The sequence below is a fragment of the Carettochelys insculpta genome, chromosome 4 (genome assembly GCF_033958435.1).
Source record: "Carettochelys insculpta isolate YL-2023 chromosome 4, ASM3395843v1, whole genome shotgun sequence".
Classification (NCBI taxonomy): domain Eukaryota; kingdom Metazoa; phylum Chordata; order Testudines; family Carettochelyidae; genus Carettochelys; species Carettochelys insculpta.
In genome coordinates this window covers 13,831,274-13,856,719 of record NC_134140.1, presented here as the reverse complement: position 1 = coordinate 13,856,719, position 25,446 = coordinate 13,831,274, and the positions used below count along the sequence as shown (strand labels likewise).

General features: G+C 41.3%; 1 protein-coding gene across 6 annotated transcripts in view; it reads right to left on the bottom strand.

Annotated features, from left to right (window-relative positions):
• KRCC1 (lysine rich coiled-coil 1) overlaps positions 1-25,446 on the bottom strand; it is a 50,984-nt gene continuing 25,538 nt past the window's right edge. For 2 of the 6 annotated variants that reach the window (XR_012645307.1, XR_012645311.1), the window contains exons 2-12: positions 23,410-23,516; positions 17,948-18,055; positions 17,684-17,858; positions 14,243-14,521; positions 13,099-13,198; positions 11,161-12,110; positions 6,503-6,577; positions 5,790-5,977; positions 4,998-5,183; positions 3,075-3,178; positions 1-2,240 (exon numbers count right to left, since the gene is read on the bottom strand). Coding sequence is in view for 1 of the 6 variants with exons in the window: in XM_074992264.1 (XP_074848365.1) it covers positions 11,315-12,110; positions 13,099-13,198; positions 14,243-14,521; positions 17,684-17,858; positions 17,948-18,055; positions 23,410-23,516 (1,565 nt within the window). In the remaining 5 variants the exon portion in view is untranslated. Of the gene's footprint in view, positions 2,241-3,074; positions 3,179-3,803; positions 3,858-4,997; positions 5,184-5,789; positions 5,978-6,502; positions 6,578-8,626; positions 12,111-13,098; positions 13,199-14,242; positions 14,522-17,683; positions 17,859-17,947; positions 18,056-23,409; positions 23,517-25,446 lie in introns of those variants that run through there. The other 4 variants (XR_012645308.1, XR_012645310.1, XR_012645309.1 and 1 more) reach the window with 4 other exon arrangements.

The following is a 25,446-nucleotide window of genomic DNA, read 5'->3' as shown; positions in this document are numbered from 1 at the left end:
TATAATATTTATTAAAGTCAATGAAATCTGGTGTTTTAATACACAAGATAAAAATCAATCATCTTGAAAACCACAGCACTGCAATCATTTTTCAGAAAACAGGAAGGAAAACGTCACTGTACCAAGGATAATCCATTGGAGAAAATGTCCTAATTTACAATGATAGTCTAGCCAAGAAGCAAAGGTGCCCAATCCTCTAAACATTTTTGCAGATGACTAAATTTTCTCAAATGTTTTAAAGACTGAGGTGAATTAACTAATGGTATGGCCTTTGGATCTCTCTCTTAATTAACTATCAAAAGAACATAAGAAGGGAATGTACAGAACAAAAAGTGATTTATTCAGTGATCCATTTCCTGCACAGTTTCTCAGCTCCCATTGGCTTAGTGGGCTGGATTCAGGCAATGGGCACATCTTGCCCACTCCAGTCTACATTAAGGTTCCAACTACTTGTTATGCCTTCTTTTGATAGATTAAAGAGATAGCTCCAGGTACTGTCATAAATCTCTATCCCTCGTATGCACTTGTAGAGCACAATCATGTACATCTAGTTGGGACATTTCGGACTAAATGAAATTTCAATGACCATATCTCAATCACTTTTACAGCCCAGTGGTTAAGACATTGGGATGTGGGAGACTCAGATTCAAGTTCCTTTCCTGCCTGACCCTAGAGTGATCTGGGATGAAATGCTACTGTCAATGAGGTAGAGCAGAGGATTGAACAGTGGTCTCCCCGCTCCAAGTCACTGCCCACCAGGCAATAGAATGTGCATCACACCGTCTAGGACCAAAAAAGTTCAGGTTTTAACTGAAAATGGACACTCTCATACAATTCTGTTTCCACAAAAACGTTCAGAAAATTTTTTTTTTTATTTCAATGGGGAACAATAAATAAATTCCAGACGCTTGAAATTTCCCCCAAAAGAGAATTATTACCCTCCCGCCATCTGTAGTCAAACTTCTGGAGCACCAACTAACCGGGGGTAAGATCAATCATGAACAGAGCTAAGAACACAACCACCACTGATTGTAAACCCAGTCATTTCAGTATCAAGAAAACAGTTTGAATAGGGGTTTCTTTTGTTGATATGGCAGCTCAGTTTCTTCTCTGCCAGCATTTTGAAACCAGCTCCTCCAAGGCCCGTTTGTACCCTTTCACCGGCTTTTGGGTTGATTTCAGTTCCTGTCTGAATTTCTCCTCCACAAGCTTTGAGGATTTGCAGGAGCTCTCCAATCCTTGCACTGTTCCCTCCCCTCTCTCCTCCAAGATCCTTTCATCTACTTTTGCCAGTCTTTACTTGTTGCCTTTTTTCAGAAAGACTCTTGTGGCTGATGCAGCCTACATGCCAAAACAACTTAGGCCAGTTCTACACTGTGGGGAAAAATATTATTATTTAAAATATGCAACTCCAGCTATGCATGTGAATTGCATAACAGCAGTCACCATATCCTAAATCGACTTCTTCTGCTGTCCCCACAGCGGAGGTTGATGGGAGAAGCCAGGGTACCAGGGTCGATGGTTGATTCCCAATGGCTTGATTTAATGCAGCCTGACTCGGCATGCTAAATTGATCCCCAGAAGATTGAATGCTGCTGCATCAATCTTCCTGCAAGTGTAGATATACCCTGCCTTCGTCTTCTCCTCCAAATCTTCTCCTTCAAATCCTCCACCCTCCTATGTTCCCTTCCTCCCACCAAAACGAGATCTCTTTGCCTTTCTTGGTCTGAATTGCCCAGCCAATTATATTTGTCTGGAGTTGGATTATAAATTAACTGCTTAAACCAGAGATGTGTTACCCTTAACACATTTCATAAACTAATGCACTTATATGGCATTCTACCCAATAAATAATAACACAGATGATGGGATGTTCATAATCTGATGCATATGGGATAACTCTTTGCACCTCACTAGTGCATAAACTGTGTGACTCTATACTGGAAAGTGACTAGGTAGAAATGACAATGAGTAAGGAGCTATCTGCTCCCTGTGTGTGTTCAGAAACACAAGGGCTGGCTTTGGTGACAAAAATAAGCTTTTGCTCTGGCTACTCCAAGTAGCAGGGAAAGGGGTCCAAGGTTGTTCATCATTCAGTTCATTGCTAATAATGGACGTTTTACATTATCCCACACACCTCGCCCCCATAGTGCTGGGCATTCACTCCAACAGCAATTTTACTGGTGTTCAAAATCCACAACGGACGAGAAGAAGACGGTGAAATCAGTGAGGCCATTCTCCTGTCCAAGTTGAATGAAGCATAAAAAGAGCACAATTGGTGGAAAGGTAATTAGATTTTAATATGAAAGTTTATATAAGTTTACATGGCTGTTAGTTTTTTATTGATCTTATTGTAAGGCATGCTATAAATATAAAAGTAATTTTTAAAAAACTAAGATTAAACATAAATGAACAGGACTGGGGGAGGTAAGTGAAGTTTCCACCTACCCAGAGGTTTGAGCTCAGGAATTAATCATACGTACAGTAGCCTTGATCCTCCAATCTGATCCATGCTGGCTGATTTCAAACTTGGGCAGTGTCTTTTAGAAACCTGTCCATGTGACTCAGACTGCAGTCTGTGGTCACCAACATTTGCAAGAGTGTGAATCAAGGATGGAGTCATCTATCTGCTTTAAATATGCCAGTCAATCTAAGATCAAAGTAGAGGTGCAGGCCTCTCCAGCCCTGCATCTGCAACATGCTGAAGGATGTGGCTGACATCACCATGATGTGGAGAGGCAAGGAGCAAGCTTTAATTCTGAACTAACTTGACTTTGGCTACATCACTCAGAACTATAATGGTAATTAATAGGCTTCTTTTGCTTTTTAAAAAATGCTCCTGCAGAGCACGCACTCAAAAGATGCATATACATAATAGAATCAGTTTGTATATCGTTGCATGACCTATCATTTGTAGCCTGTATCTGAATAATTAGAGAAATCATGTACTTTATCCAGTGAGTCATGAAAACTAATACAAATACACTTCTCAGCGTGCATCAGACTAAAACAAACATTACCAGAGACCTACAACTATCACACAAGATGGGCAGGAGGCTAATCACCACACTTACCATACTCCATGGGCAGGCATCAGCATTATTCCACGGTGAATACAACAAGCCAAGGCAGCTAGCACAACACAGAAAGTGGCGAGAAGCTTGTTTTCATGGGCCGACTAGACGAACAAATGGAAGAGTGAGTGAGTTTAAGAAGTCCCATTTGCAGCATTACAGAACTACCCTTGATCTCAGCTGTGATCTGTGAAAATATCATGGAAGACAGGAGAGATTCCAGACAACTGGAAGAGAGCACATACAGTGCCTGCCTATAACAAGGGGAACAAAGGCAACCCAGGGAATTACTGAGCAGTCAGTTCAGCTTCTGTGCTGGGGAAAGATAATAGAGCCTATAATTAAGGAACATATTTGCAATCATTTGGAAGATAATGAGGTGATAAGTAACATCCTTGTCAAACCAGAGTGATAGCTTTTTCCTCAGGGTAAGGGAAAATGATAGGTGTGGTATAGCTAGACTTCAGTAAACCTTTTGATACAGTCTTGCCTGACCTTTTCATAAATAAACTAGGGAAATACAACCTAGTCCTAGACAGAGCTAGTATTAGGTGGATATGTAACTGATCAGGTAACCGATCCCAAAAAGTAGCCATCAATAGTTCACAGTCATACTGGACGGGCATAACAAGTGGGGTTCCACAGGGATTAGTTCTGTTCAATATCTTCATGAATGATTTAGATAATGGGGTACAGAAGGTGCTTACAAAATTTGCAGATAATACCAACCTGGTTTGCAAGTGCTTTGGAGGATAGGCTGAAAATTTAAATGATCTGAACAAACTGAAGAAATGGTCTGAGTAAACAGGATGAAATTCCAACAGGGGCAAATGCAAATACTGCAGTTAGGAAGGAACAATAAGTTTCACACATACCAAATGGGAAATGACTGTTTAGAAAGGAGTCCTGCAGAAAGGCTTCTAAGGGTCATAATGAATCACAAGCTAGATATGAACACTAACACTGTTGCAAAAAAAGCAAACAGTCTAGGATGCTTTAGCAGGACTGTTGTAAGCAAGACATGAGAAGTAATTCTTCCACTCTAGTCAGGGCTGATTAGGCCTCAATGGGAGTATTGTGTCCAGTTCTGGTCACAGCGTTTCAAAAAAGATGTGGAGAATTTGGAGTAAGTCCCAAGAAGAGCAACAAAAATTAATAAAAATTAAAATAATGTGGCTGTTTAGTCTGGGAAAGAGAAGACTGAGAGGGGGGTATGGTAATAGTTTTCAAGTATCTAAAAGCTGTTACAAGGTGGAGGGTGAAACATTATTCTCCCTAACATCCGATAATAGGATAAGAAGCAATGGGCTTAAACTGCTGCACAAGAGGCTAAGTCTGACATTTGGAAAACTGACAGAATGGTTAAGCACTAGAATAAAGTGCCTAGGGATAATTGTGGAATCTCCACCATTGGAGATTTTTAGGAACAGATTAGACAAATTCCTGTCAGGGATATTTGAGATGGTGCTTAGTCCTGCCACGAATGCAGGAGACTGGAGTAGATGACTTCTCATAGTCCCTCCCAATGCTATGATTTTATTAAAATCAAAAAGTTCAAATTAATTTGTAGGCACGTAAATGTGTGACCTTCGATTTTCAGAGATGCTGAGCCACCACAACTTCCAGCAAAGTCAACTGGAGCTGCACGTGATCAGCATTTCTGAAAACCAACATACTCCATTATTTAGGTCCTTAAATTAAAAAAAAAGTTATTTAAACCCAAGGGTTACAAAATCTGGGGCTCAGATTATATATTTCCTGCAATCCATCAAATACACCACAGACGCATCCTGAATCATACTTGATAAACACACATCTTCCTCTTGTGGTCACGTTAAAGACCCTAACTCTGCATTTATGGGAACTGCAGTAACATCAAGGCCCCTCAATGGGAGCACAGACATATAAAAGTCATTTATTTACCTGTGTAACAAGTAAGGACTCCAGTTTGCCTTTGTATGCCCAATACAGGATTACTGTCTACGTCTCTATAAAAATATAGAGTTATGCTGCCTCTGATAGATAAAAGCCAAACAGACTATGTACATGCACCTCCATCCTGCTGTCTTTCATGCCCTTCCATGGATTGAGCAAGTAGTGTCAATCCACCTGCCAGTGGGGAATATGGGAAAGGTTAAAATCAGCCCATACTGCCAAACTATCATAGATACAGGTTGAACCTCTGTAATCCAGCACCCTCAGGACCTGACAGGTGCCAGGCGAGAGAATTTGCCAGACCACAGGAGGTCAATAGTGTTTAGCAGCATTACCAACACGTCCACTGCTTAGTGGCCTCTTAGAAGACATGTAGGGGAAAATAGAGTTAAATTGCAGCACAGAACACTGAGAGCCAGGACTGGTGGCTGGAAACAAACTTTCTGGGACCACAGGAGACCTGGCCGTACTAATGATAAGTGGTCATCCAGCAAACTGCAATCCTGCCGGATTATTGTTGTTGCTGATTGACAGAGTTCCGGATGAGAAAGGTTCAACCTGTATTGGTATAAAATACCACCTTAGGATAAAAACTACAGCAGACCAAAAAGTCATTACAAAGATAGAGACTGGATATCAGCACTTAAGTAAATTCTGGTGCTCTTTTTTCCCCTTACAACATTAGTGTTTCTTTTTTGTCACATATGAAGAGGAGGGGGACACTGTAGAACAGGGGAGTTATATCACCATGACTACTTATGCATCCAGTGCTGTACTTACCAATGCCTTCCAAGCACCTGCTGCTTTCAGCCCAGCTGCACCATGTGCAGACCTTTGCACAGATGAGCTTACACAACACCTTTGCCACATGAATGGCTGAGGAGACAGTGGAGTGTGGTTTGCATGTGTGGTCTGCCCCATAGTTCTCTTTCCTTTGGATGGGAGATTGTTTTCTTTCATCTGTTAACCTAGAAAAAAGTAGACAGATGCAAAAAACAGAGCAGCCTGTAAGGATCATGGGTGACATTCTGCCTCACATCTGAGGCCCTGATTCTCATTTACAATATGCCACTTTTACATCATTCTGGGAGTCAAAGCATTGGAAAATGGACGTTTGTTTAAAGTAAGCTCACTTCAGGGCACGTTACTTATATACCTGCCAGAGTTGTACAAAGGGGTCATGACATAAATGAGAATAAATGGCTTAAACATTTTAATCTACTAATAATTCAGATCTGTACTGAGCTCTCTAGCTTAAAGAGCTGCATGACAATGCTTAATGGGTATGGATTTCACACACTAATGCATGGATGTATATGCTAAATTCAGTCTTGCTTGCCACGTTACAACAATAGGCACGCTAAGAGTATGTATCGCTGTTCCTTAAACATTTCGGGCATAATCCTGATGAACTTTGCAAAACTTCCACTGACCTCAAAAGGATCAGGATTGGTTATAAGGGCCTAATATTTCAAGGTGCTAAGCAACCTTACCTCTCATTGCTCTTGTCCTGTACTTGGAGACTTCAGGCAGAAATGTAGTCACTCAGCACCTTGTAGGAGTGGGTCCTAAAGAGATAACATGAATGAAGCCACAAGTAGCTTGGTTGTATGTGGAGGGGGATCTTGTATCAGGTGACATTAAGCACAGTGGTGAGGAATGTTTAAGTTGAAAGCTGGCTAAGGGAGCCAAGGAAAGCACTATGAATGCACAGAAAAGCATTGTGCAAGTTTCACGTCATGGGTCTGCCAAGGACTTCAGCCCTGACATGCAATTCTCCCTTTTCCTCGTTAGAGGAGGGGGCCTGTTTGTGCAGGGAGTCAATGCTGCAGAGAATCTCACATTCTAAGATGAGACCAGCAAGTTCAGTTTGACTTGGGACACATCTAGGAGAGCCTTGAAGCCCTATGTTTTCCAAAAGCAAGTAGTGATTCTATGTGCCCAACCTGAGCCTGATTTTCAGAGGGAAAGTCCTCAGCATATTCTGAAAAATCAGTCCTTTAAGAGTTCTTTAAATCTGAACCCCAAAATCACAAGCTGAGAATTTAGGCCTGCACTGCTGCTTCAATTTATCACACACATCTCATGCATGGCGCTGCAGCAAAGCTGGTTACATGATTTTCCTGCAGCTTTCTGAAGTTCAGATGCTCTGCATTTACAGAAAATTTACCTGGAGATTGTGGTTAGATCCAACTTTGAATCTGACAGGAGTGACTGCCAAAATAAGTTTTGAGTCCCTCCCCCGCCCCCAGTTGTAGGCTGATCCTGATCTAGAAGGAATAATTCTGTTTTTATGACTTTCTGCAGAAAGGGAAAATGAGTGTGGCATTTGCCTGATTTTTGGCCATCACTGGACATACATCTTTATTTACATGCATTTTTAAGCATATAAGCATGGTGTCCATATGCCTCACAAACATGAATGGATTTATCCCCACAACAGCATGAAACTATTATCATCCCATATTTACAAAAAGGGAAACATAGGCACAGAGAAATTAAGAGAGTTAGTTGTCCAAGGTCGAGCAGAAAGTCTAGAACAGTTGGGAAGAGAACAGAGATCTCTGAAATCGCAGCCTGATCACCCCAGTACTCTGACAGATAAACACATTTTTAAACCGACAGTCACTAACTTTGGTAGTAATACAGATGGTGAGCTCCATTTCATGACTCAAAGTTTCAGGCCAGCTAGAATGATATGCTCCCCATTCTAAAAAATGTTAGTAAAATCAGTAGAGCATAAAATAAACAATATATAAAGAAACCCCTGAACTAACTGACAATGATTATTTAGCTACTTCCCTCCAATTTGGCCTCATTTTTAAAATACTGCTAAGCATTTTTACCACAGTAACATGGGTAATAACACAGATGCTACTTAAAAGAATTTTGGGAATGCTTAATGTCAAATGAATGTCTTACTCTGGTATTTAAAACTTCCAAAAATTTGTTCATTTGAAATATTTATGGTTAACTCCTTATGCAATTAGACTAACCCAGAAATGAAAATATAATGTATTTCTTCTATGTAAATGTGAACTACATAGATATGGAAACTAGTTGAAGGGAATTGTATTCATACATCATAGTAAATTTTAAATAGAATACCTCTTAATCTTAACTTTATACAGATGCTGCTAGGAGATATCTTCAGGGGAGCTTCTAAAGGCCTACAGCCTAGACCCTTACTCAGCAAGGAAGGTTAAGTGCATAATTATGCGTAAGTATGTGTAAAAACGCATCACCCTGTAGCACCGTAGAAACTAACAGATTTGTTTGGGCATAAGCTTTCGTGGGTAAAACCCATGTCATCAGAAAGCTTATGCCCTATCAAATCTGTTAGTCTTGAAAGTGCTACAGGATTCCTCATTGTTTTTACAGATACGTATTAACCTGGCTATTCCTTTGAGGTTGTTTACAATCCCCCATAAACGTAATTATTATTATATGTGATTTGCAGATGGCAAAATGGAAGCACAAGATGAAGTGAATTGGGCAAGATCACATAGCAAGCCAATGCCAGAGATAGGAATGGAATCCAGGAATCCTTATTCCCAATCTCTTGTTCTAACAATTATATTATCCTATTTCACACTGAACCTACAGTCAAACAGTCTTACCACACCAATGAAATTACAACTCGAAATCTGCCTATACTGTACTTTGGTCTTATTGTGTTGATACAGAGCAGCTGTCTGAAGACCCTTGCAATATACAGGTTTAGAAAAGAATCTGTTACAGATGAAGCTCCTGATTCTGCAATCGGATCTGCACCGGAAGAGCCCTGAGTCTGCATGGAGCATGACAGACTGGAACAGGTCTCCACACAGATGTCACTGTCCACCCGTGGTGCAGATCTGACTGCAGGACCGGGGGCTTAGTCTGTGCCTTACCTCAGAATTTCCATCCTTGTGTGGTTTCACTTAAAATAACCTAAAATTGGCACACTTCCCTTTAGTATAAACAGCATCTAGATGCTTTTGCAACTGGGGAGGGGAAAAAAAAGTAAGATAGTTGACAGGAGAGATGGTAAACATATGCTTGCAATACATAGTAGATTTCTTTTTTAAACTGGCTCGGAATTGTTTAAAAATGTATTGTCATATGACACAAATTTGGAAATGCAAGCAAATAAATATTTTCAAAAATATGAACCACCTAATTTTTTTATAGAATATCAATGGCTAGAAAATTGTAAGTCTCTTTACAAAACAGAAAACCATATCACATATGTTGGATGAGAACACTTGACAAATAGCATGTGTTCCATTTACATGACAGACCACTCTTAGTTACCATTCATTCCTATTTACTTATTATGCTGTAAATATGACTCCCTTAGGAGTCCCACGTCTTTCAACTATATCTGATGCCAAGCCAATGACTCTTGAGCTATTCCACAATTTCTAGAGCGAGCACTATGCAACAGATGATACAGGATGACTCTGTGGAATGGAGTTATAAATGTGCCCATGGAAGGAATTAAAATGTTTCAGTATTTTGACAACTTAAAAAATATTTTCAGAGTAGTCTTACTTTTCCTCCCGCCTTCCTGTAGGACAATTCTACTCTGAAAAATGACTATGCAAAATGGCACTTTGTTTTTCAGGAAATCAGCTCCCTGCATGTCTTTAGAGTCATACATGATGGTTTTAGTGACTGAAGTATTTATTTCTTTTTATTTTTGTTAACTCAGAGCACACCCAGTCAAGAGGGAGTGAGCTGGACTCTAATCCTTCTTAGGCCTCACCAACACTTTGGTTACACCTGTATAAATTCCATAGAGACAACTGGTCTGCACAGGTGTTCTGAGGGCATACACTAATCTGCAGAAACTATTATGAGTGATGCTGCATTAAGAGGAAAGAATGTGGCATGACTTGCAGATTCCAAGTGCTGGCTTTAAAAATAACATTTTATATGCAACCTGGACATGTTTTGATCTACAATCACCTGGAGACAACAAACGAGGAGCTCCATGAAGCTATTTAATCACTGTTCACAGTAAAACTGCATTTAAGAGTCAACTTGATGCTTCTGAAGGTGAAGAAATGACAGCAAAGGAAACTCAAATCCTCCTTTAGCCAAAGACCCCATATATCATAGACTAGTGATTTTCAGCCTCTCTTTCATTTGTAGACACATGAAAATGGCAAATGAAGGTTTGGACCCCCCTGGAAATCTTAGGCAGTGGGGTCCATAGACCACAGATTAAAAACCACTGACATAGGCAGACACAGTGTATGTGCCACCTTCCTCCTTTGCTAAAGTGATTCCGCCCTGCCATAGAAGAACTATTTGTAGGGGTGTGAAAGGTAGTTCCAGTCCCAATGGCCCCTTGAACCCAGGACCAGAGACTGCCAGTGAGAATAGCACAAAGGCAGTGTGAGGACTCCAACTCATTTCATATACCATAGGGCTGCACCAAACATGACATTAGTTCTCTAACAAGAGGATCTAGTTCCATATTGTGAATGAAGAGCTGATAAACTTTGATTTATCAGAAGCGTCCAAACTTCCAGTTATTTCTGCTGCTGTTCTTGAATTTTTCAAGCATTTTTTACTTATATTCAAATCAAGCTCTATTACAACACCATTGTTTGATGATTTTAAATAAATTATCTTGAGAAAGAATGGGAAAAATACTTAACCTGGAATTACTCACTGAAATTGATTTTGCATATGTTACTTCACCTGATTTCCTGAAACTAAAAATCTGGATCACAGCTATGAGAAAAATATTCTGGACAACATATATCTGACAATCATTTACATGTTTAATAGACTCTTTTGCTTTTTACTCATGCGTGAAAAAAACATAACAGTTGCAAATAAGAATTGGAACCAAAACCCTATATTTTTCACATTCCCTTTTAAAAGCCTTCAGTGAAAGTGGTACAGGGATGGCTGAGAGGACTGGGTACTTATTTATTTTACTACATTCTGTACACTAATAGAAGAATGATCAAATTCTCCATATTAATGCCAGTAATAAGATTTGGAAGAGACCATTCATTCTGATAAAACCCCAAAACAAACACTATAGCTACTGACCCATATTTGAAGTACATTCCAGAACAGATCATTGGCTTTCAATTCATGCTGTTGTACAACTGTTGTGTCAGTGAGATTATTAAAAGCTGATTCATACCTACTACCCAAGAGTTCAGAAGTCAGGCTTTGTCTCGCTTCCACAGAGTGGGACAAAAACTTTGTTTTTTTTAAAAAATTGAGTCATAACATAGTACACCATGGTTAGAGAGACTACAAAAATACTGACTTCATAAAGTTAATCAAAACCTCTATTAGAATCCCAGGATAGATTCATCCCAAAGTATCTCTTCTTCTGTTTTGCCATCAGACAATGGTTTCCTTTTATCTCTTTTGTGCTTTCTACTCTCCTTCTCAGTGGGTATTTCTTTAATTCTTTTGTCTTTACTGTGCTTAGATTTTTTCTCATGAGTTGAATTTATATCAATCTTTCTTCGCTTCTGCATTTCACTATCCTTTCCAGAATCTGTCTCTTCACTGTTTTCCTTCCTTTTCTGCTTTGTGGCTTCTTTGCTGTGTTCCTCTTCCCCAGTGTTTCTTTCCCCCTCTTCATGTTTCCTTCGAAGCTTTCGGCCTTTCTTATAGGAGTGAGTGCTATTATCCGAAGAGATGTGCTTGTAGCAGTCACTGGATTCTTCTGCAGATGATAGGCTATAGCTATCCTTTTTGAAAGAGGTCATCTGAGGTGTTTGCATTTCTGAATAATATTCCTTGCTGTCATGACACTTGGCGACGTTTTCTATTCTTAGCATAGTCTTGGGAGCTGGTGACCAGCACGGTGATTTGTTTTCAATGGCATGTGGTGACATATATATTTCTGAGAAGAAGCTGGAATGCTGTCCTTGTTCAACACTGGAATATTCAATATCACCACAATCATTTACAGCTTCTAACTCGTAGTTTTCAAATTCTTCCTCTTCTGTTTTTCTGAAATATGTTTTAGGTTCCAGTCCTCTAGCCTTCTGCACTTTAATGTAATCTTCTAATTCATCTTGAAAGGAGTCATATGTTTTCTTTGAGTTCTTGATGAGGTTGACAACCATGGTTTCCCTGCAAGAATCAGATATAAAATCTTAGTTACTAAAACAAATCTATTTTTTGGCTCATTTCCTTTCTGAACTATGGCAGATGATCAGGTAAAGACTCTTATGTCTTCCTGATTTAGATGTGGCATGTCACATTGTATATTGATACCTAAGAAAACAACAGAGGAGAAGATGCTTTGAAAAGCACTACATATGTGCTAGTATTATTTGTCTTGATTTTTCAGCAGATCTGACTGGGCAAATGACTAGATGACATGGAAAAGGGAAAAAAGTGGGGGGAAAAGGAAGAAAAAAACCTCCATCTTTCCAGCCTGCTCTTACAGGATCCAGATATAATATATATGAATGTAGAGCGAGATTAAGGCCACAAATTGTTACACTAGTCGGACATAGAGATTTAAGGATTTTCTCTATCTAGATTGTAAATGACTAAGTTCTACTACATTATTTCTATATGTTGTTTAGTATTGAAAGGGTCTGTCCCCAACAGATGTTGGGACATACAAAAACTTTCACGAAGGTCATCGGGAATTGTGGCTCTCAATATTTTCGGGGTCAGATCCAAACTGGCCCCATGGCAATGATGACGTTACATTACAGACCATTCCCTACAAGTATGATTGGCTTCATATTGAAGTACTGTCTCCAGGTGGTAAAAAAGAAGGAAAAATTGTGCAGGCTTCTTCCACAGGCTGGGAAACTTTAAAAATGAGGGAGAGTGGAGAGGTCCACAAGTTGATCTGGGGAACAGGGAAGGAAGGGAGAGGATGTTATCACCCTGTGGTAGGTAATATTTTGTTCTAAGTGTGATTTTTAAATTGCTGGTCATTTTCACCAGTAGAATAGATGTGCCACAACAAAGCCATTTCACAGAGCAGCCATCAAAGGATGCTGTGCAATACATACATCCCCTCCACCACTTCTGCTCTGTTACAAATTTCAGCCAGCAGAGCAGTACAGCAACCGGAGATATACTGTGACAAAGGACTTACTTAATCTGATGTTTATTTCCTTGCATGTGGGACTGGTACATCTCTATAGAGGTAAGAGTGATGTTACATATAGGACATATGTAGTTACCAACTCCAAGTGCTGAAAGAACAGAAAGCTGCAGGTTAAAGAGATCGCAAACAAAATGCAAATCATGAGTTCCCTACTTCATTACGCAACTGTTATTTTATAAGGACCATTTCCTGCTAACCACTTTCTTCAGATGCAAAGTTTCGGCAGTAAACAGACTTTGTTTTGCTAGAGTTACATTCAAAACCAGGGCCTGTGAAAGTATACCTTAAAGCATGCAGAACAGTGTGGGCACAGTCTAAATAATGAGAAGATTATTTATGGACACAGATGATGAGTATTTTGTTTTTATATCCTGGTACCTAGGTGCTGACAAGAATGATAACTATGCCGGAAACCATGTGGATGGAGTATAAGCATTCACAATATTAACTGGACCATCAAGTCTAAATACAGTCATATTAGCTTAGACAAGGATATCTGAGTACAGAATGCTGGATGATGCCAAGAGAAATCTCTGTGTGGTACATAATAGCTGTGATACATGTTGCCTTGAGTGAGTTCAGAGGAGGAAAGGCTTGTACCTTGCCAAGTCATGTCACTTCTCCCACTGAAGCATTAATATTTCCAATCCAGCAAAATAAGTAAATACTCCACCCCAAAATCCAACAAGCTTATCTATAAGCAAACACTCTACCCCCACAGGGCTACTGTTAAGTGTCAAAGCATACTCCTTGAGTTTGCTTAAGTTCACAGCCTGGCTCGTTTAAGGAAACCTGGGAATATATAAATGGGCTCAGGGGGTCAGATCCAGTTCTGGAGTTCTAGTGTAGGAAGTGCTGGCAGTTCTTTCACACAGGATAAGATCCTACTCCCATTAAAGTCAATGAGAGCTTTGCTGCTGAGTTCAGGTGAGAACTGGACTCGGACCTCAGTGTCATCAGGAAATACTTTCCAAAGCAAAGATGTTCAGAGACCATAAAATCAAGCAGTGTACGGCACAGAGGGAAAGGAGAAAACAAAGTCCAAATCACAAATCAAACTGTGATTTTATGACACCAAACACCCATCTACAATCAGTGTCAACCCTGGAATAATTCCCCAGAGCTTACTTACCATTTGTACAGGGCTCCACAGGAAGAGCTTCATCTCCCATCTCCGCCATCATCTTCTTCCGTGCTTCATTCCTTTTGTGCTTCTTGCCAACATAATGCTGATGGGCCATCAGTGGATTATTGAAGGGAGCTGAGCAGAGCTTGCAGTACTTGTCTGGATCATTTAAATCCAAAGCAACGCTAGAGGCTGATGTGGACTCCTCAGTATCTGGATTCTGAGAGAGCTTCTCAGCTGAGGGCTCCTGTAGTGCCAGAGATGCAGAAGGGCCAGGAGGGGAACCTGTTAATGGCACAACAAAGGAAAGTCTGGAACAGTTTTATGGAACCACAGAATTATAAATATTGCACAACTGGAGCTGAAAGGTGAGAAGAGCAGAAAAGCGATCCTGTGGCTTCCAGATGACACTGTTCAAGAGAGAACATAGTCCTCAGGATCTCTCATCCCACAAAGGAGAATGGGCTCACCAGGCAAATGAGCTTCCCTCACCATCAAGTCACCTTCTTCCAGCTCCTACACATATACTGAGCGAGTGGCATGAGACCAGGAAAGACATGTTAAGTTTCAATCCTAGGACCTGTTCAAGGTGCTGGACAGTTACATGATTCTGGATTGATTCTTTGAATAACTAGCAACACTAATTTAGCAATTAGTATAATGCCAGCTAAGGGCTGCAATCAACCCTCACAATATCCCAGAACTGAAGTGTTGTTATTTGCAGAGGGAGAAACGGAGACATTTGACTACAGCCCCAGTCGGTGGAAGAGCTGGGCCCTGGCTCCTCTGCTATGCACTTGCTGGTGCCCTGATTAAGTAACATCATCTTCATTCTTTCACTTCACGGTTGCCTCGAGTTGTCATACCATCAGACACACTTCAGTGCAACAGATTGACAGAGCCAGATGTGTGCCCGAAGCTACCTGCTATAAGACAGATCTAACAAGGCAAATAACTGAACCCTACTGGTCATCACCTATAGCCCCTACCTGAAACCTCTCCAGTACATCATCAGTGGACAACTCATCCTGGACAACAACCCCTCACTCTCACAGTACGTGGGTGACAGGCCAGTTCTCACCTACAGACAACCCACCACAGTAATTCTAACTCAGGAACCAATCCCTGCAACAAACCTTGGTGTCAACTGTGCCCACATATCTATACCAGCAACACCATCAGATGACCCAACCACATCAGCCACAACATCAGGGGCTCATTCACCTGAACATCGACTAATGTAATATATATCACCATGTGCCAGCAATGCCCCACTGCCATATACATTGACCAAACTGGTCAGTCTCTATGTAGAAGAATAAATGGACACAGGAATGGTAAAATACAAAAACCTGTAGGAGAACACTTCAATCTCCCTGGACACTCAGTAGCAGATTTAAAAGTAGCCATCGTGCAACAAAAAAACTTCGAAAACAGAAACTGCAGAATTATAATTCATTTGAAAATTTGACACCATCAATCTAGGACTGAACAAAGACTGGGAATGACTGGCCAACTACAAAAGCAGTTTCTCTGCTCTTGGTGTTCACACCTCCACATCACCTGCTGGGAGTAGGCCGCCTCCTCCCTTACTGAATTGACCTTTAACAACTCTGGCCTTTCTCTTGATTTATAAATCCCTTGTTTTCAGGTGCCTGTATATTTATACCCACCTCTAGAATTTCCACTCTATGCATCTGACACAGTGGGTCTTTGCCCATAAAAGCTTATGCTCCAATAAGTCTGTTAGGGCTTGTCTACACTAGTCCCTTTCTTCAAAGGGGGCATGGTAATCAGCCCGAGTGGGAAATAGCAAAGAGTGCTGAGATGAATATGCAGCACCTCATTAGGCTAATCCTCGCCGCTGGATCTTTAAAGTTAGCAACTTCGAAGCTCTGGCAAGCCGCGTAGCTGTGGGCACTTAGAAGTACCCGTGCAACTTTGAAGTGCCTTTACAAGTTTTGGGAGTAAGGGCACTTCAAAGCTGCACATGCACGCTGAAGTGCCCTCAGTACTTGGCTTGCTGGCACTTCAAAGTCCCCGGGGCAAGAATTAGCTTAATGAGGTGCTGCACATGCATTGCAGCACCTCACTGCTATTCCCTGCTTGGGCTGATTACTATGCCCTCTTCAAAGAAGGGGGCTAATGTAGACAAGCCCTTAGTCTCTAAGGTGCCACAGGACTTCTTGTTGTTTTTGCGGATTCAGACTAACATGGCTACCCCTTGGGTACTTAGAATCATAGAATGCTAAGACTGGAAGGGATCTTGAGAGGTCATCGAGTCCAGCCCCCCCGCCCTCATGGCAGGACCAAGTACTGTCTAGACCATCCCTGATAGACACTTATCTAGCCTGTTCTTAAATATCTCCAGCGATGGAGATTCCACAACCTCCCTTGGCAATTTATTCCACTGTTTGACCACCCTGACAATTAGGAACTTTTTCCTAATGTCCAACCTAAACCTCCCTTGCTGCAGTTTAACCCCATTGCTTCTTGTTCTATCCTCAGAGGCCAAGAAGAACAAGTTTTCTCCCTCCTCCTTATGACACCCTTTTAGATACCTGAAAACCGCTATCACGTCCCCCCTTAATCTTCTTTTCTCCAAACTAAACAAGCCCAATTCTTTCCGCCTTTCTTCATACGTCATGTTCTCTAGACCTTTGATCATTCTTGTTGCTCTTTTCTGGACCCTTTTGAATTTCTCCACATCTTCTTGAAATGCGGCGCCCAGAACTGGACACAATACTCCAACTGAGGCTGACTAGTGCAGAGTAGAGCGGAAGAATGACATTTTGTGTCTTGTTCACAACACACCTGTTAGTGCATCCCCGAATCATGTTTGCTTTTTTTGCAACAGCATCACACTGTTGACTCATATTTAATTTGTGGTCCACTATAACCCATAGATCCCTTTCAGCCATACTCCTTCCTAGACAGTCGCTTCCCATTCTGTATGTGTGAAACTGATTGTTCCTGCCTAAGTGGAGCACTTTGCATTTGTCTTTCTTAAACTTTATCCTGTTTACCTCAGACCATTTCTCCAGTTTGTCCAGATCATTTTGAATTCTGACCCTATCCTCCAAAGCAGTTGCAACCCCTCCTAGCTTGGTATCATCTGCAAACTTAATAAGCATACTGTCCATGCCAATATCTAAATTGTTGATGAAGATGTTCAACAGAACCGGTCCCAGTACAGACACCTGCAAAACCCCACTTGTTATACCTTTCCAGCAGGATTGAGAACCATTAAGAACTACACTCTGAGTACGGTTGTCTAGCCAGTTTTGCACCCACCTTATTGTAGACCCATCTAAACTCCATCAATACACTATAAAAGCACAGAGCAGTAGAGCTGGGAAGATGATCAATGCCTCACTTCATCTGTTTCAGAGAAGTGATAGTAAAATATATGCACCATGTAGGACTCAGCGCCCCTCTAGTTCTCACCTGTTTGTGACTGAGTGGTCTGTGTAGGCATCTGAGGTTGGTCTCCTGATAATTGCTTCATCTTTTTGGCATGTATTTTTCCCAGGTAATGAGACTGAGCAACAACTGGAGAAGTAAAAATCATGTTGCAAAGACTGCAGTATTTGTTTTTGTCCACTGCTCCACTCCCATCCAACTGAAACCAAAGGCAACCTCAGTTACAAGGGTTCAGCAATGAAGGGCTCATTTAACATCTTAACTACAGGTCTGAAGAGGAAACATTACCTGAAAGTTCACATAATCTGGTCTCTTCTGTTTGCCAGGCTCTTGTCCACCATCTTGTTCAGTGCGCATTTGGAAATAAAGGCGAACTTTCTGAGCATGTTTTTTGCCCTGGAAAAAGAAGAATTATTCCTAGTCCATTAACAAGGATAAATGGACTGACTTACTCAAACATTAAGATTCGCTTGGTCAAAATTGGAGAATCCCCCTTCATGGAACAGAGAGAGAACAGGACGCTCTGCACTTCCCTCAGCATGCTCATAACACTTGCAGGCCATGACTAATCTAAATCTCATGCTTCGAGGCATCAGCTGATTGAGGCCAGGAAGGAATCCTGCTCCTCTGTATCCCCAAATCACACTCAGCCAGATGTATTCTGGATTTGTGCAAAGGGAAGCGGGTGTTTGTGTTTTTGTCTTTTGTTTTGCCTTCCTCTAAAGCATATGGGATGGGCCACAGCTGGACACAAGATCCTGATGATCTGAGGTGGTTCAGATAATCGTCTTCAAGGTTTGGCAGATGGGTCTTGTCCACATGCTCAGGGTAACCTGGTTTCCAGATTTGTCAAGTAAGCCTAATGATGGTATTGGTCCATTACAAGATGGAAATGGTAGAATGTGATGGTGAGGGAAAGACTGAACTGTCCAATAAAGGTTTGTTCCATATTTGGGAAAAAACAGATGATGTACTCATATCACATCAGACTGTCAGTGCACTTGTTCCACTCCAGTAGTATCTCAGGAGGATGTTAAACAGCAGCTACTAGTGTCAGATATTTTTAAATAAGCAGGCCCAGATACCTGACATTTAAGAGTTTTAAAAGAGCTGGCAGACATGTGCACTGAACTGTTAGTGTTGACGTTCAATAACTTTTGGAACACTGAGGAAGAAGTCCCAGAACACTGGAAGAAAGCCAATACGGTGTAACTATTTAAAAAGATAAAATGGGATAACTTGACATTGATCCTTGGCAAGACGACAGACCTGTTGATATAGGACTTGATTAATAAAGAATTACCAAAGGGTAGTAATTAATGCCAATCACATAGGTTTACAGAATATATATACCTTCAAACTAACTGGATAACTCTTTTAGATGAGATTACAAATTAGGCTGATAAAGATAACATTGCTGACAGACTTCTACAATATTTTGATTAAAAAAACCCTAGAATATAAAATCAACATGGTACTTATTAAATAGGTTAAAACTGGCTAATTGATAGGTCTCAAATGCAATTGTAAGGAGGGAATCACCATACAGTGAGTGCATTATAGTGGGCTCCTGCAAAGACTGGTTCTTGGACCCATGATATTTAACATTTTTATTAACGATCTGTAAGAGATCATTAAATCATTGCTGATAACATTTACAGATGACGTGAAGACTCTTCCTGGTAGCAGAGAAAAGTATAACACTGTCCACTGGCTAGAAAGTTAATGCCCTGTGATAGACAGCAGGGCGTACTAGATGATTGAATGGTCTTTGAAACTATGAAAAGTTGCTTTTATACTTACAGACTATATTGATTTCACAAGACAGACAACTGGACAAAGCCTATTTGTATAATATAATATTTATTAATACATAATGCTACATAATATGCTTCCTCGTCAAAAATCTAAAAGCGGTCTTTAGTTACCAGGCAATCCTCAACTTAGTGAAATAAGTATCTCTTCCAGCTTTCTATAATGGATGGGAATGCTTGGACAGCATAAAAAACACATAAAATCACAGAGAAAGCCTATTGCACAATGAAGACTAGAACCCAGCTGCTTTACTTCCCAGTCTTGTGTCTTAACTAGAAAGCCCTTATGTCTCACAATAGGATCTTATGTTTTTTTTCAGCTCCTTTTTAATTCTGAGGTACCATCTCACACCACATTCTGCCCTGGTAATACAGCTGCATGTATGTTCCATGACATGGTAATCACCTGTTGGCCAAAATGTGATTTGGCTGCTCTGAACTGATACTATCCAACTGGATGCCACTGCTTCAGAGGAACATTCTCAGGCTTCCCTACAACATCACCAAATAAAGCAAAATCCTCCTGTGCTCCAGCTCGATGCTGGCTAAAACACTGACTAAGAGAATGCTACCAGTACGGAAAACAGCCTTTTCCCTTGTGATGGTGACATCACTAGTGATGCTTTTGGCCGGGGTGAGCAAACTTTTTATGTTGGACTCCACTTTTTGCCCCTCCAATTAGAAGCCTCCCCGCCACAACCTGTCTAATGTAAGGTGACCATATTTCCCTATGCCAAATACAGGACACCTGGCAAAATTGCTCGGACTTCAGTGAGTTCAACGGAAATCAATCAGACCTATGCCACACAAACAGTCAAAATAGTATTGTCTACTGAGCACCCATTAAAAAGACGTGCTGCATTTTTATAACTAATAATAGGTAAAAATATTAAAAAGATATTTACAAGCAGATGATTACTGCTCTTTAGAAGGGCCGGCCTCTCAGTCCTGTGCCATGCTCTATTGCTCCACATAAAAGTTTGAGCTCCCAGCCCACAGGAGGTTCATCTGGCTCTGACTTTGCCCTATGGGCTCCAGAGGCTTCTCCTCCTCAGGTAGCATGTGGGGAATGCAGGATTAACCCTTGTTACTCCCAGCTGTTGCCCCACAGTGGCGGGGGGCCACTGCCTTCCAGTGGTGGCCCTGAGCATAGGGGTTTCAGCTTCCCAGGGAGGGTAGGGGATCCCAGGGATGAAGGCTGTAGCCTGCAAGCCTGAAGGGGTGGGCGGCGTGTCCTCCCTGGGTATAGGGTTGGCTGCCCAGGCACTCAGCACCAGAAAAGCAGCCTGGCAGAGAAGGGGGCAGTCCCTACGCAATGGGGGCTCCCAGGCTGCCCCAAGCAATGGGGCTGCTGCTCTCAGGAGGAATGAGGGAGGGCTCCTCCACAGTTGCCCCACATCGAAGGACGCCCCAGCTGTTCCATGATGCAGGGTGCTGGGAACTGGCTGCCTCCCTGCTGCAGGGGAGCTCCCTGTCTGCCCTGTGCTGCCAGCAACTGAGGCTGCCATCCTGCAAGGCAGCTCCCAGGCTCCAGTGGCACTTACCATGTGGGAACTACTGTCCCATGGACAGGGCACTCCCTGGCTGCTCCATGCCACAAGGCACCAGGAACGGGGTTGCAGCCCTGCGGGTGTGGCTCCTGGCTGCCCCATGCCATGGAGAGCCAGGAACAGGGTTGCATGTCCTGTCTTGGGGGGAGGGTCACACTGGCTGGAGGGGCAGTAAAAAGGACTGTGGGGAACACACACTACCCCACACCCCAGCATACCCTTCCTTTCCCTGTGGCACGGCCACCTGCTGGCTCCCTCTCCTGCCACTGCCTGCACCCCTGGCCACGCATGTACATACTACACATGCTCTCCAGCCAGCACCTGGTACTTGCAGCTGCAGTTGTACTGACCTGGGGGAAGGGCAGCTCAGCAGTAGGAGGAGTGAATATGGGACACTTAGCCCTTTTGTTAAAATAAGTCGGGATGCCAGAAATATGGGACTGTCCTGGCTAAAACGGGACAGACAGTATCCTTAGCCTAATGTAATCCAAACTGAAAGAATTTTTGCTTATGTGTATGTGGGGAAAAAAAAGAAAAAACATTTGGCACATGTAAGAAAATTAATCTGGAGAATGTAAAAAAATTATTAATCAATATATAAATGTGAATATAGATATATAAAAATGGTAACATATTTCAACATTTTTGAATGAGATGGATGAGCCTGAGACCTGGCTGCCAATCGTGCTGTGCCCCCTTAGGAAATTTCATGGTCCCTCCAAGGGGGGTCACCCCCCACTTTGTGCTTCCCTGTTTGAAGATATTATTTGCACCCTCAGCTGAGTCAGATTCAACAAAGGGTACGTCTGCACTGCAAAAAAATTAAACAATGGCGTGTTCTTAGTTCAGGTTAGCTGTCTGGGTTAAACTACCACTGAAGACATAGTGACTATTTTTAACTCAGGTAAGCAGCTCCAGTTCAATCCCAAACTTCTTTAAAAGCTTTAAATTGTCCTGATAACCCAAGCCAAAAGCTGAATTGCCACGTCTTCACTGCTATTTTAACCCAAATTAACTAATCCAAATTAAGAACATTCTTTTTTTGGTCAGTAAAGACCTATCCCAAAAGAGAAACTCATGCTATAACCTAATCCCTTTGAGGTGCTAAGTATCTCAGGCTTAGCCTACACTAGACCTTACAGTTGACTCCAGATATGCAATTCTAGCTACAACAATTGCAAGCTAGAATCAACGTATCTGCAGTTGACTGTAAAGGCTGTCTTCACAGAGGGAGGTCAACGGAGGCATTTCTCCCGTCAACCTCCTTTACTTCCTGTAGGAGCAGAAGTACAGGAGGTCAAATACGGACCCCAGATAGGTCGATTTTGTGTGTCTTTACTAGATGCATGAAATCAAAGTCTGGAAGATTGAACTGTCTCCCAGTAAGGGCAGACATTCCCTCTGACTAACTCAAAGGAACAGGAGTTAAAGACATGTAGCACCTTGCTGGACCAAGTCCTCAGTTTCTATTATAGATAAGAATAATGAACCCCTCAAAGCAGTTTCTTTATCCTGTGAAGACTGAGTGTAAGGAAATTGTATTGCTTTGGCTGAAATTGGAAGAAATTCCAGTGCTTGGGTACCTCTGAACATATAAAGGATACCATGCAAAGGCAAAGTACACTTTATAACACAGAGGCTACATCTACACTACATGCCTCTTTTGAAAGAGGAACACAAATGAGGGAAATCGAAAATACAAATGATGTGCTGATTTACAAATTTCACCATTCATTTGCATAATCTCATGTGATCACTTTTTTGGAAGAGATTTTTTTGAAAAAGCAAAAGAAACAAAAGAAACAAAAACAAAAACAGTGTAAGATGTGGTTCTTTTTTTCCTCCCAAACACCTTTTCGAAACAACACTTAATTGTGAAAAAAAATGAGGGTTAGCGGGTTCCTTTGAAAAAGGGGTTGTTTTGTTTTGTTTTTTTTGAAAGAACCCCATCTACACTGCTTTTTTTTTTTTAGAAAAATCTCTTCTAAATAAGAGATTGCATGAGATTATACAAATGAAGAGCGAGATTTAAAATCAGAGCTTTATTTGCATTTTTGATTTCCCTCATTTGCATTTTCCTCTTTTGAAAGAGGAATGTAGATGTAGCCATACAATATTCATCCAAGGTATTTATTAATTTCAAGACTAATAGCCTTCAGCATGATATGTAGTTCGTTGTGTGCTTTGTGATCTCCTTAAAATATGTGTACAGCCTTTTAACTGCAGTAACTAATCACAGCATGCAACTCTGGTCACCGTCCAACCATGATGGTCAGTCTTGGAAAACTCACAACAAAAACTGTATGTGACTTTTATGCAATGCAACTGTCATTGAAAAAAATAGGTAGCATTATACAGGAAAATAATGTCAAACCCTTTGTCCTACCTCATAATGTGAAATTCTTTGTGACTCAAACTGCAGCACAGCCCCACACACTTTACAGAAGGTGTCTGTGAACAGGTCTTTCCTCGTTGCCTCATCCAACATACCGCCTAAAATCAGAGGTTAAAGAGAATAGCAGTCAATAAGTAGGACAAGATTTTCATTTGCTTAAGAAAAATACCAAACACTGTTGATGTTCATGCATCTACATGCAATGCAGCAGGATGAAACCAAGTTCCATTAAATGAGCTGTCATATATTAAAGAAAAAAAATCACAGAGCCTAGTTATGTTTTCAAAGGACTATTGCAAAGCTACCTAAACCATCACATCCACCAAACTGCTGCTCTAGGAACCCTACTAGTTATAGAAAACAGTAAGTGTACCTGGACCTTATGAAAACAGCAAGACAATAAAGTCTAGTTCAGATGGATTGGAAACTGTTTGAAAGGGATGAGAAAAGGCACTTATTTAGGATTAAAGTAATACATAGGTCCTGTGCTAGCCTTCTGCGGAGGTGTGAATTTCACCATCTGTGTGGAAAGGTTTGGCAAAAGAAGCAAATTTTAAAGGAGAGGTTTGAAGGAAGCTGAGGAAGGGAGCGAGGCCTTGTTGAAGTAGGAAAGTTGCACTAGTTTACATGAAACTGGCTTTTAAACTAAATTAATTAAATTGTGACAAATCCCTGCATGAATGCTTTTTTCAGTTTGAGATTTCTGGTTCAGTTTAACTCTGCTCCTAGTTGAGTTAGGCTGATCTATATTTGAAAGTAAGCTTAGATCGGGTAGGAACGGAAAGCACAGTAGCTATTTCTTGTGTGGACACTCTTGTCTCAGAATAAGAGTATTTTATTCCACTTTGTCTTAATTCAAGGTTGACTGTGCTTTAAATTCACACATTAGCTTAATCTGAATTAATTTTCAAGTACAGATAAGTGCTTGAACTAAATAACAAAAAAGCCACTCTTAAAACGAAATAAGACTGACCCAATGATGGAGTGCATTGGTTTAACCAAATGGAATTAAATTCACATGTCAGTTTAAACACAGGCAACTTTCTGTGTCAGCAAGGCCTTGAATGGACAGCACGGAAGAGGATAAGTGCAGTTTGGAGGACAGCTTGGAAAGAAGGTGGAGGAGGAGAGGAGAGAAGACACAGATAGGCAGTCAGATGGCAGGGCCTTGAAAATCCTGGTGAGGAGATCGGAGAAAACAAGAAACAAGCCTTAATGTCTCCACTAAAGGGTGCTCTCATACAGACAGGAGGAGGCAATGCCCTTTGGGGATTGGAGTCACCAATGGAACTGCAACTGCCATCCATCAACAGGAAAGGAATATCCAGGAGAGCATGAAAAAAGAATGCAATACTTAGGTAATATGTCTAGCAGCAGAGAGGATGAACAGGACCATGTGGGTCAGCAGATGGCCTGTATGACCATAAACAGGATGGGAGGTATTGGGTCTAGGAGATGCTCTGTTAAGCAATGGTCCACACTAGGGGCAGGTCTACACTACAAGTACAGGTTGATCTAAGCTATGCAATTTGAGTTATTTTTGTAGCACAACTCAAATCAGATCTACAGATAGCTCAGATCTACTTACTGTGTGGTCCACAGCTCAGGGGGTCAACAGAAAAAACTGTCCTGTCAACTCACCTTACTCATCTCTTTTTGCTGGAGTACTGAAGTGTACAGGAGAGTGAATGGAGCTCAATTCAGTGGGTCTTCATTAGACTCACTAAATCAACCCCCAGTGGATAGACTGCTAGTGTCAATCTAATCTGTAGCAGAGACAAGTCCTATGAAAAAGCTTGGAAACCCCTTGCTAAAAAAGTTTCATGGCTTTGAATAATATTCCCTTTGCTAACACTAGGGAGAACAGAGTCAACAGCTTACCTGTGCGTTGTCAAAATACCCCTCTCTAAAGAGAGTGTTTTTAGATATATTCGAACACTTCTATGAAACAAATTACAAGGAGTAAAAATGTATGAATGAACTGACAATTGCAGTCACCTTACTAAAAAATGACTCTTGCAAGATGGC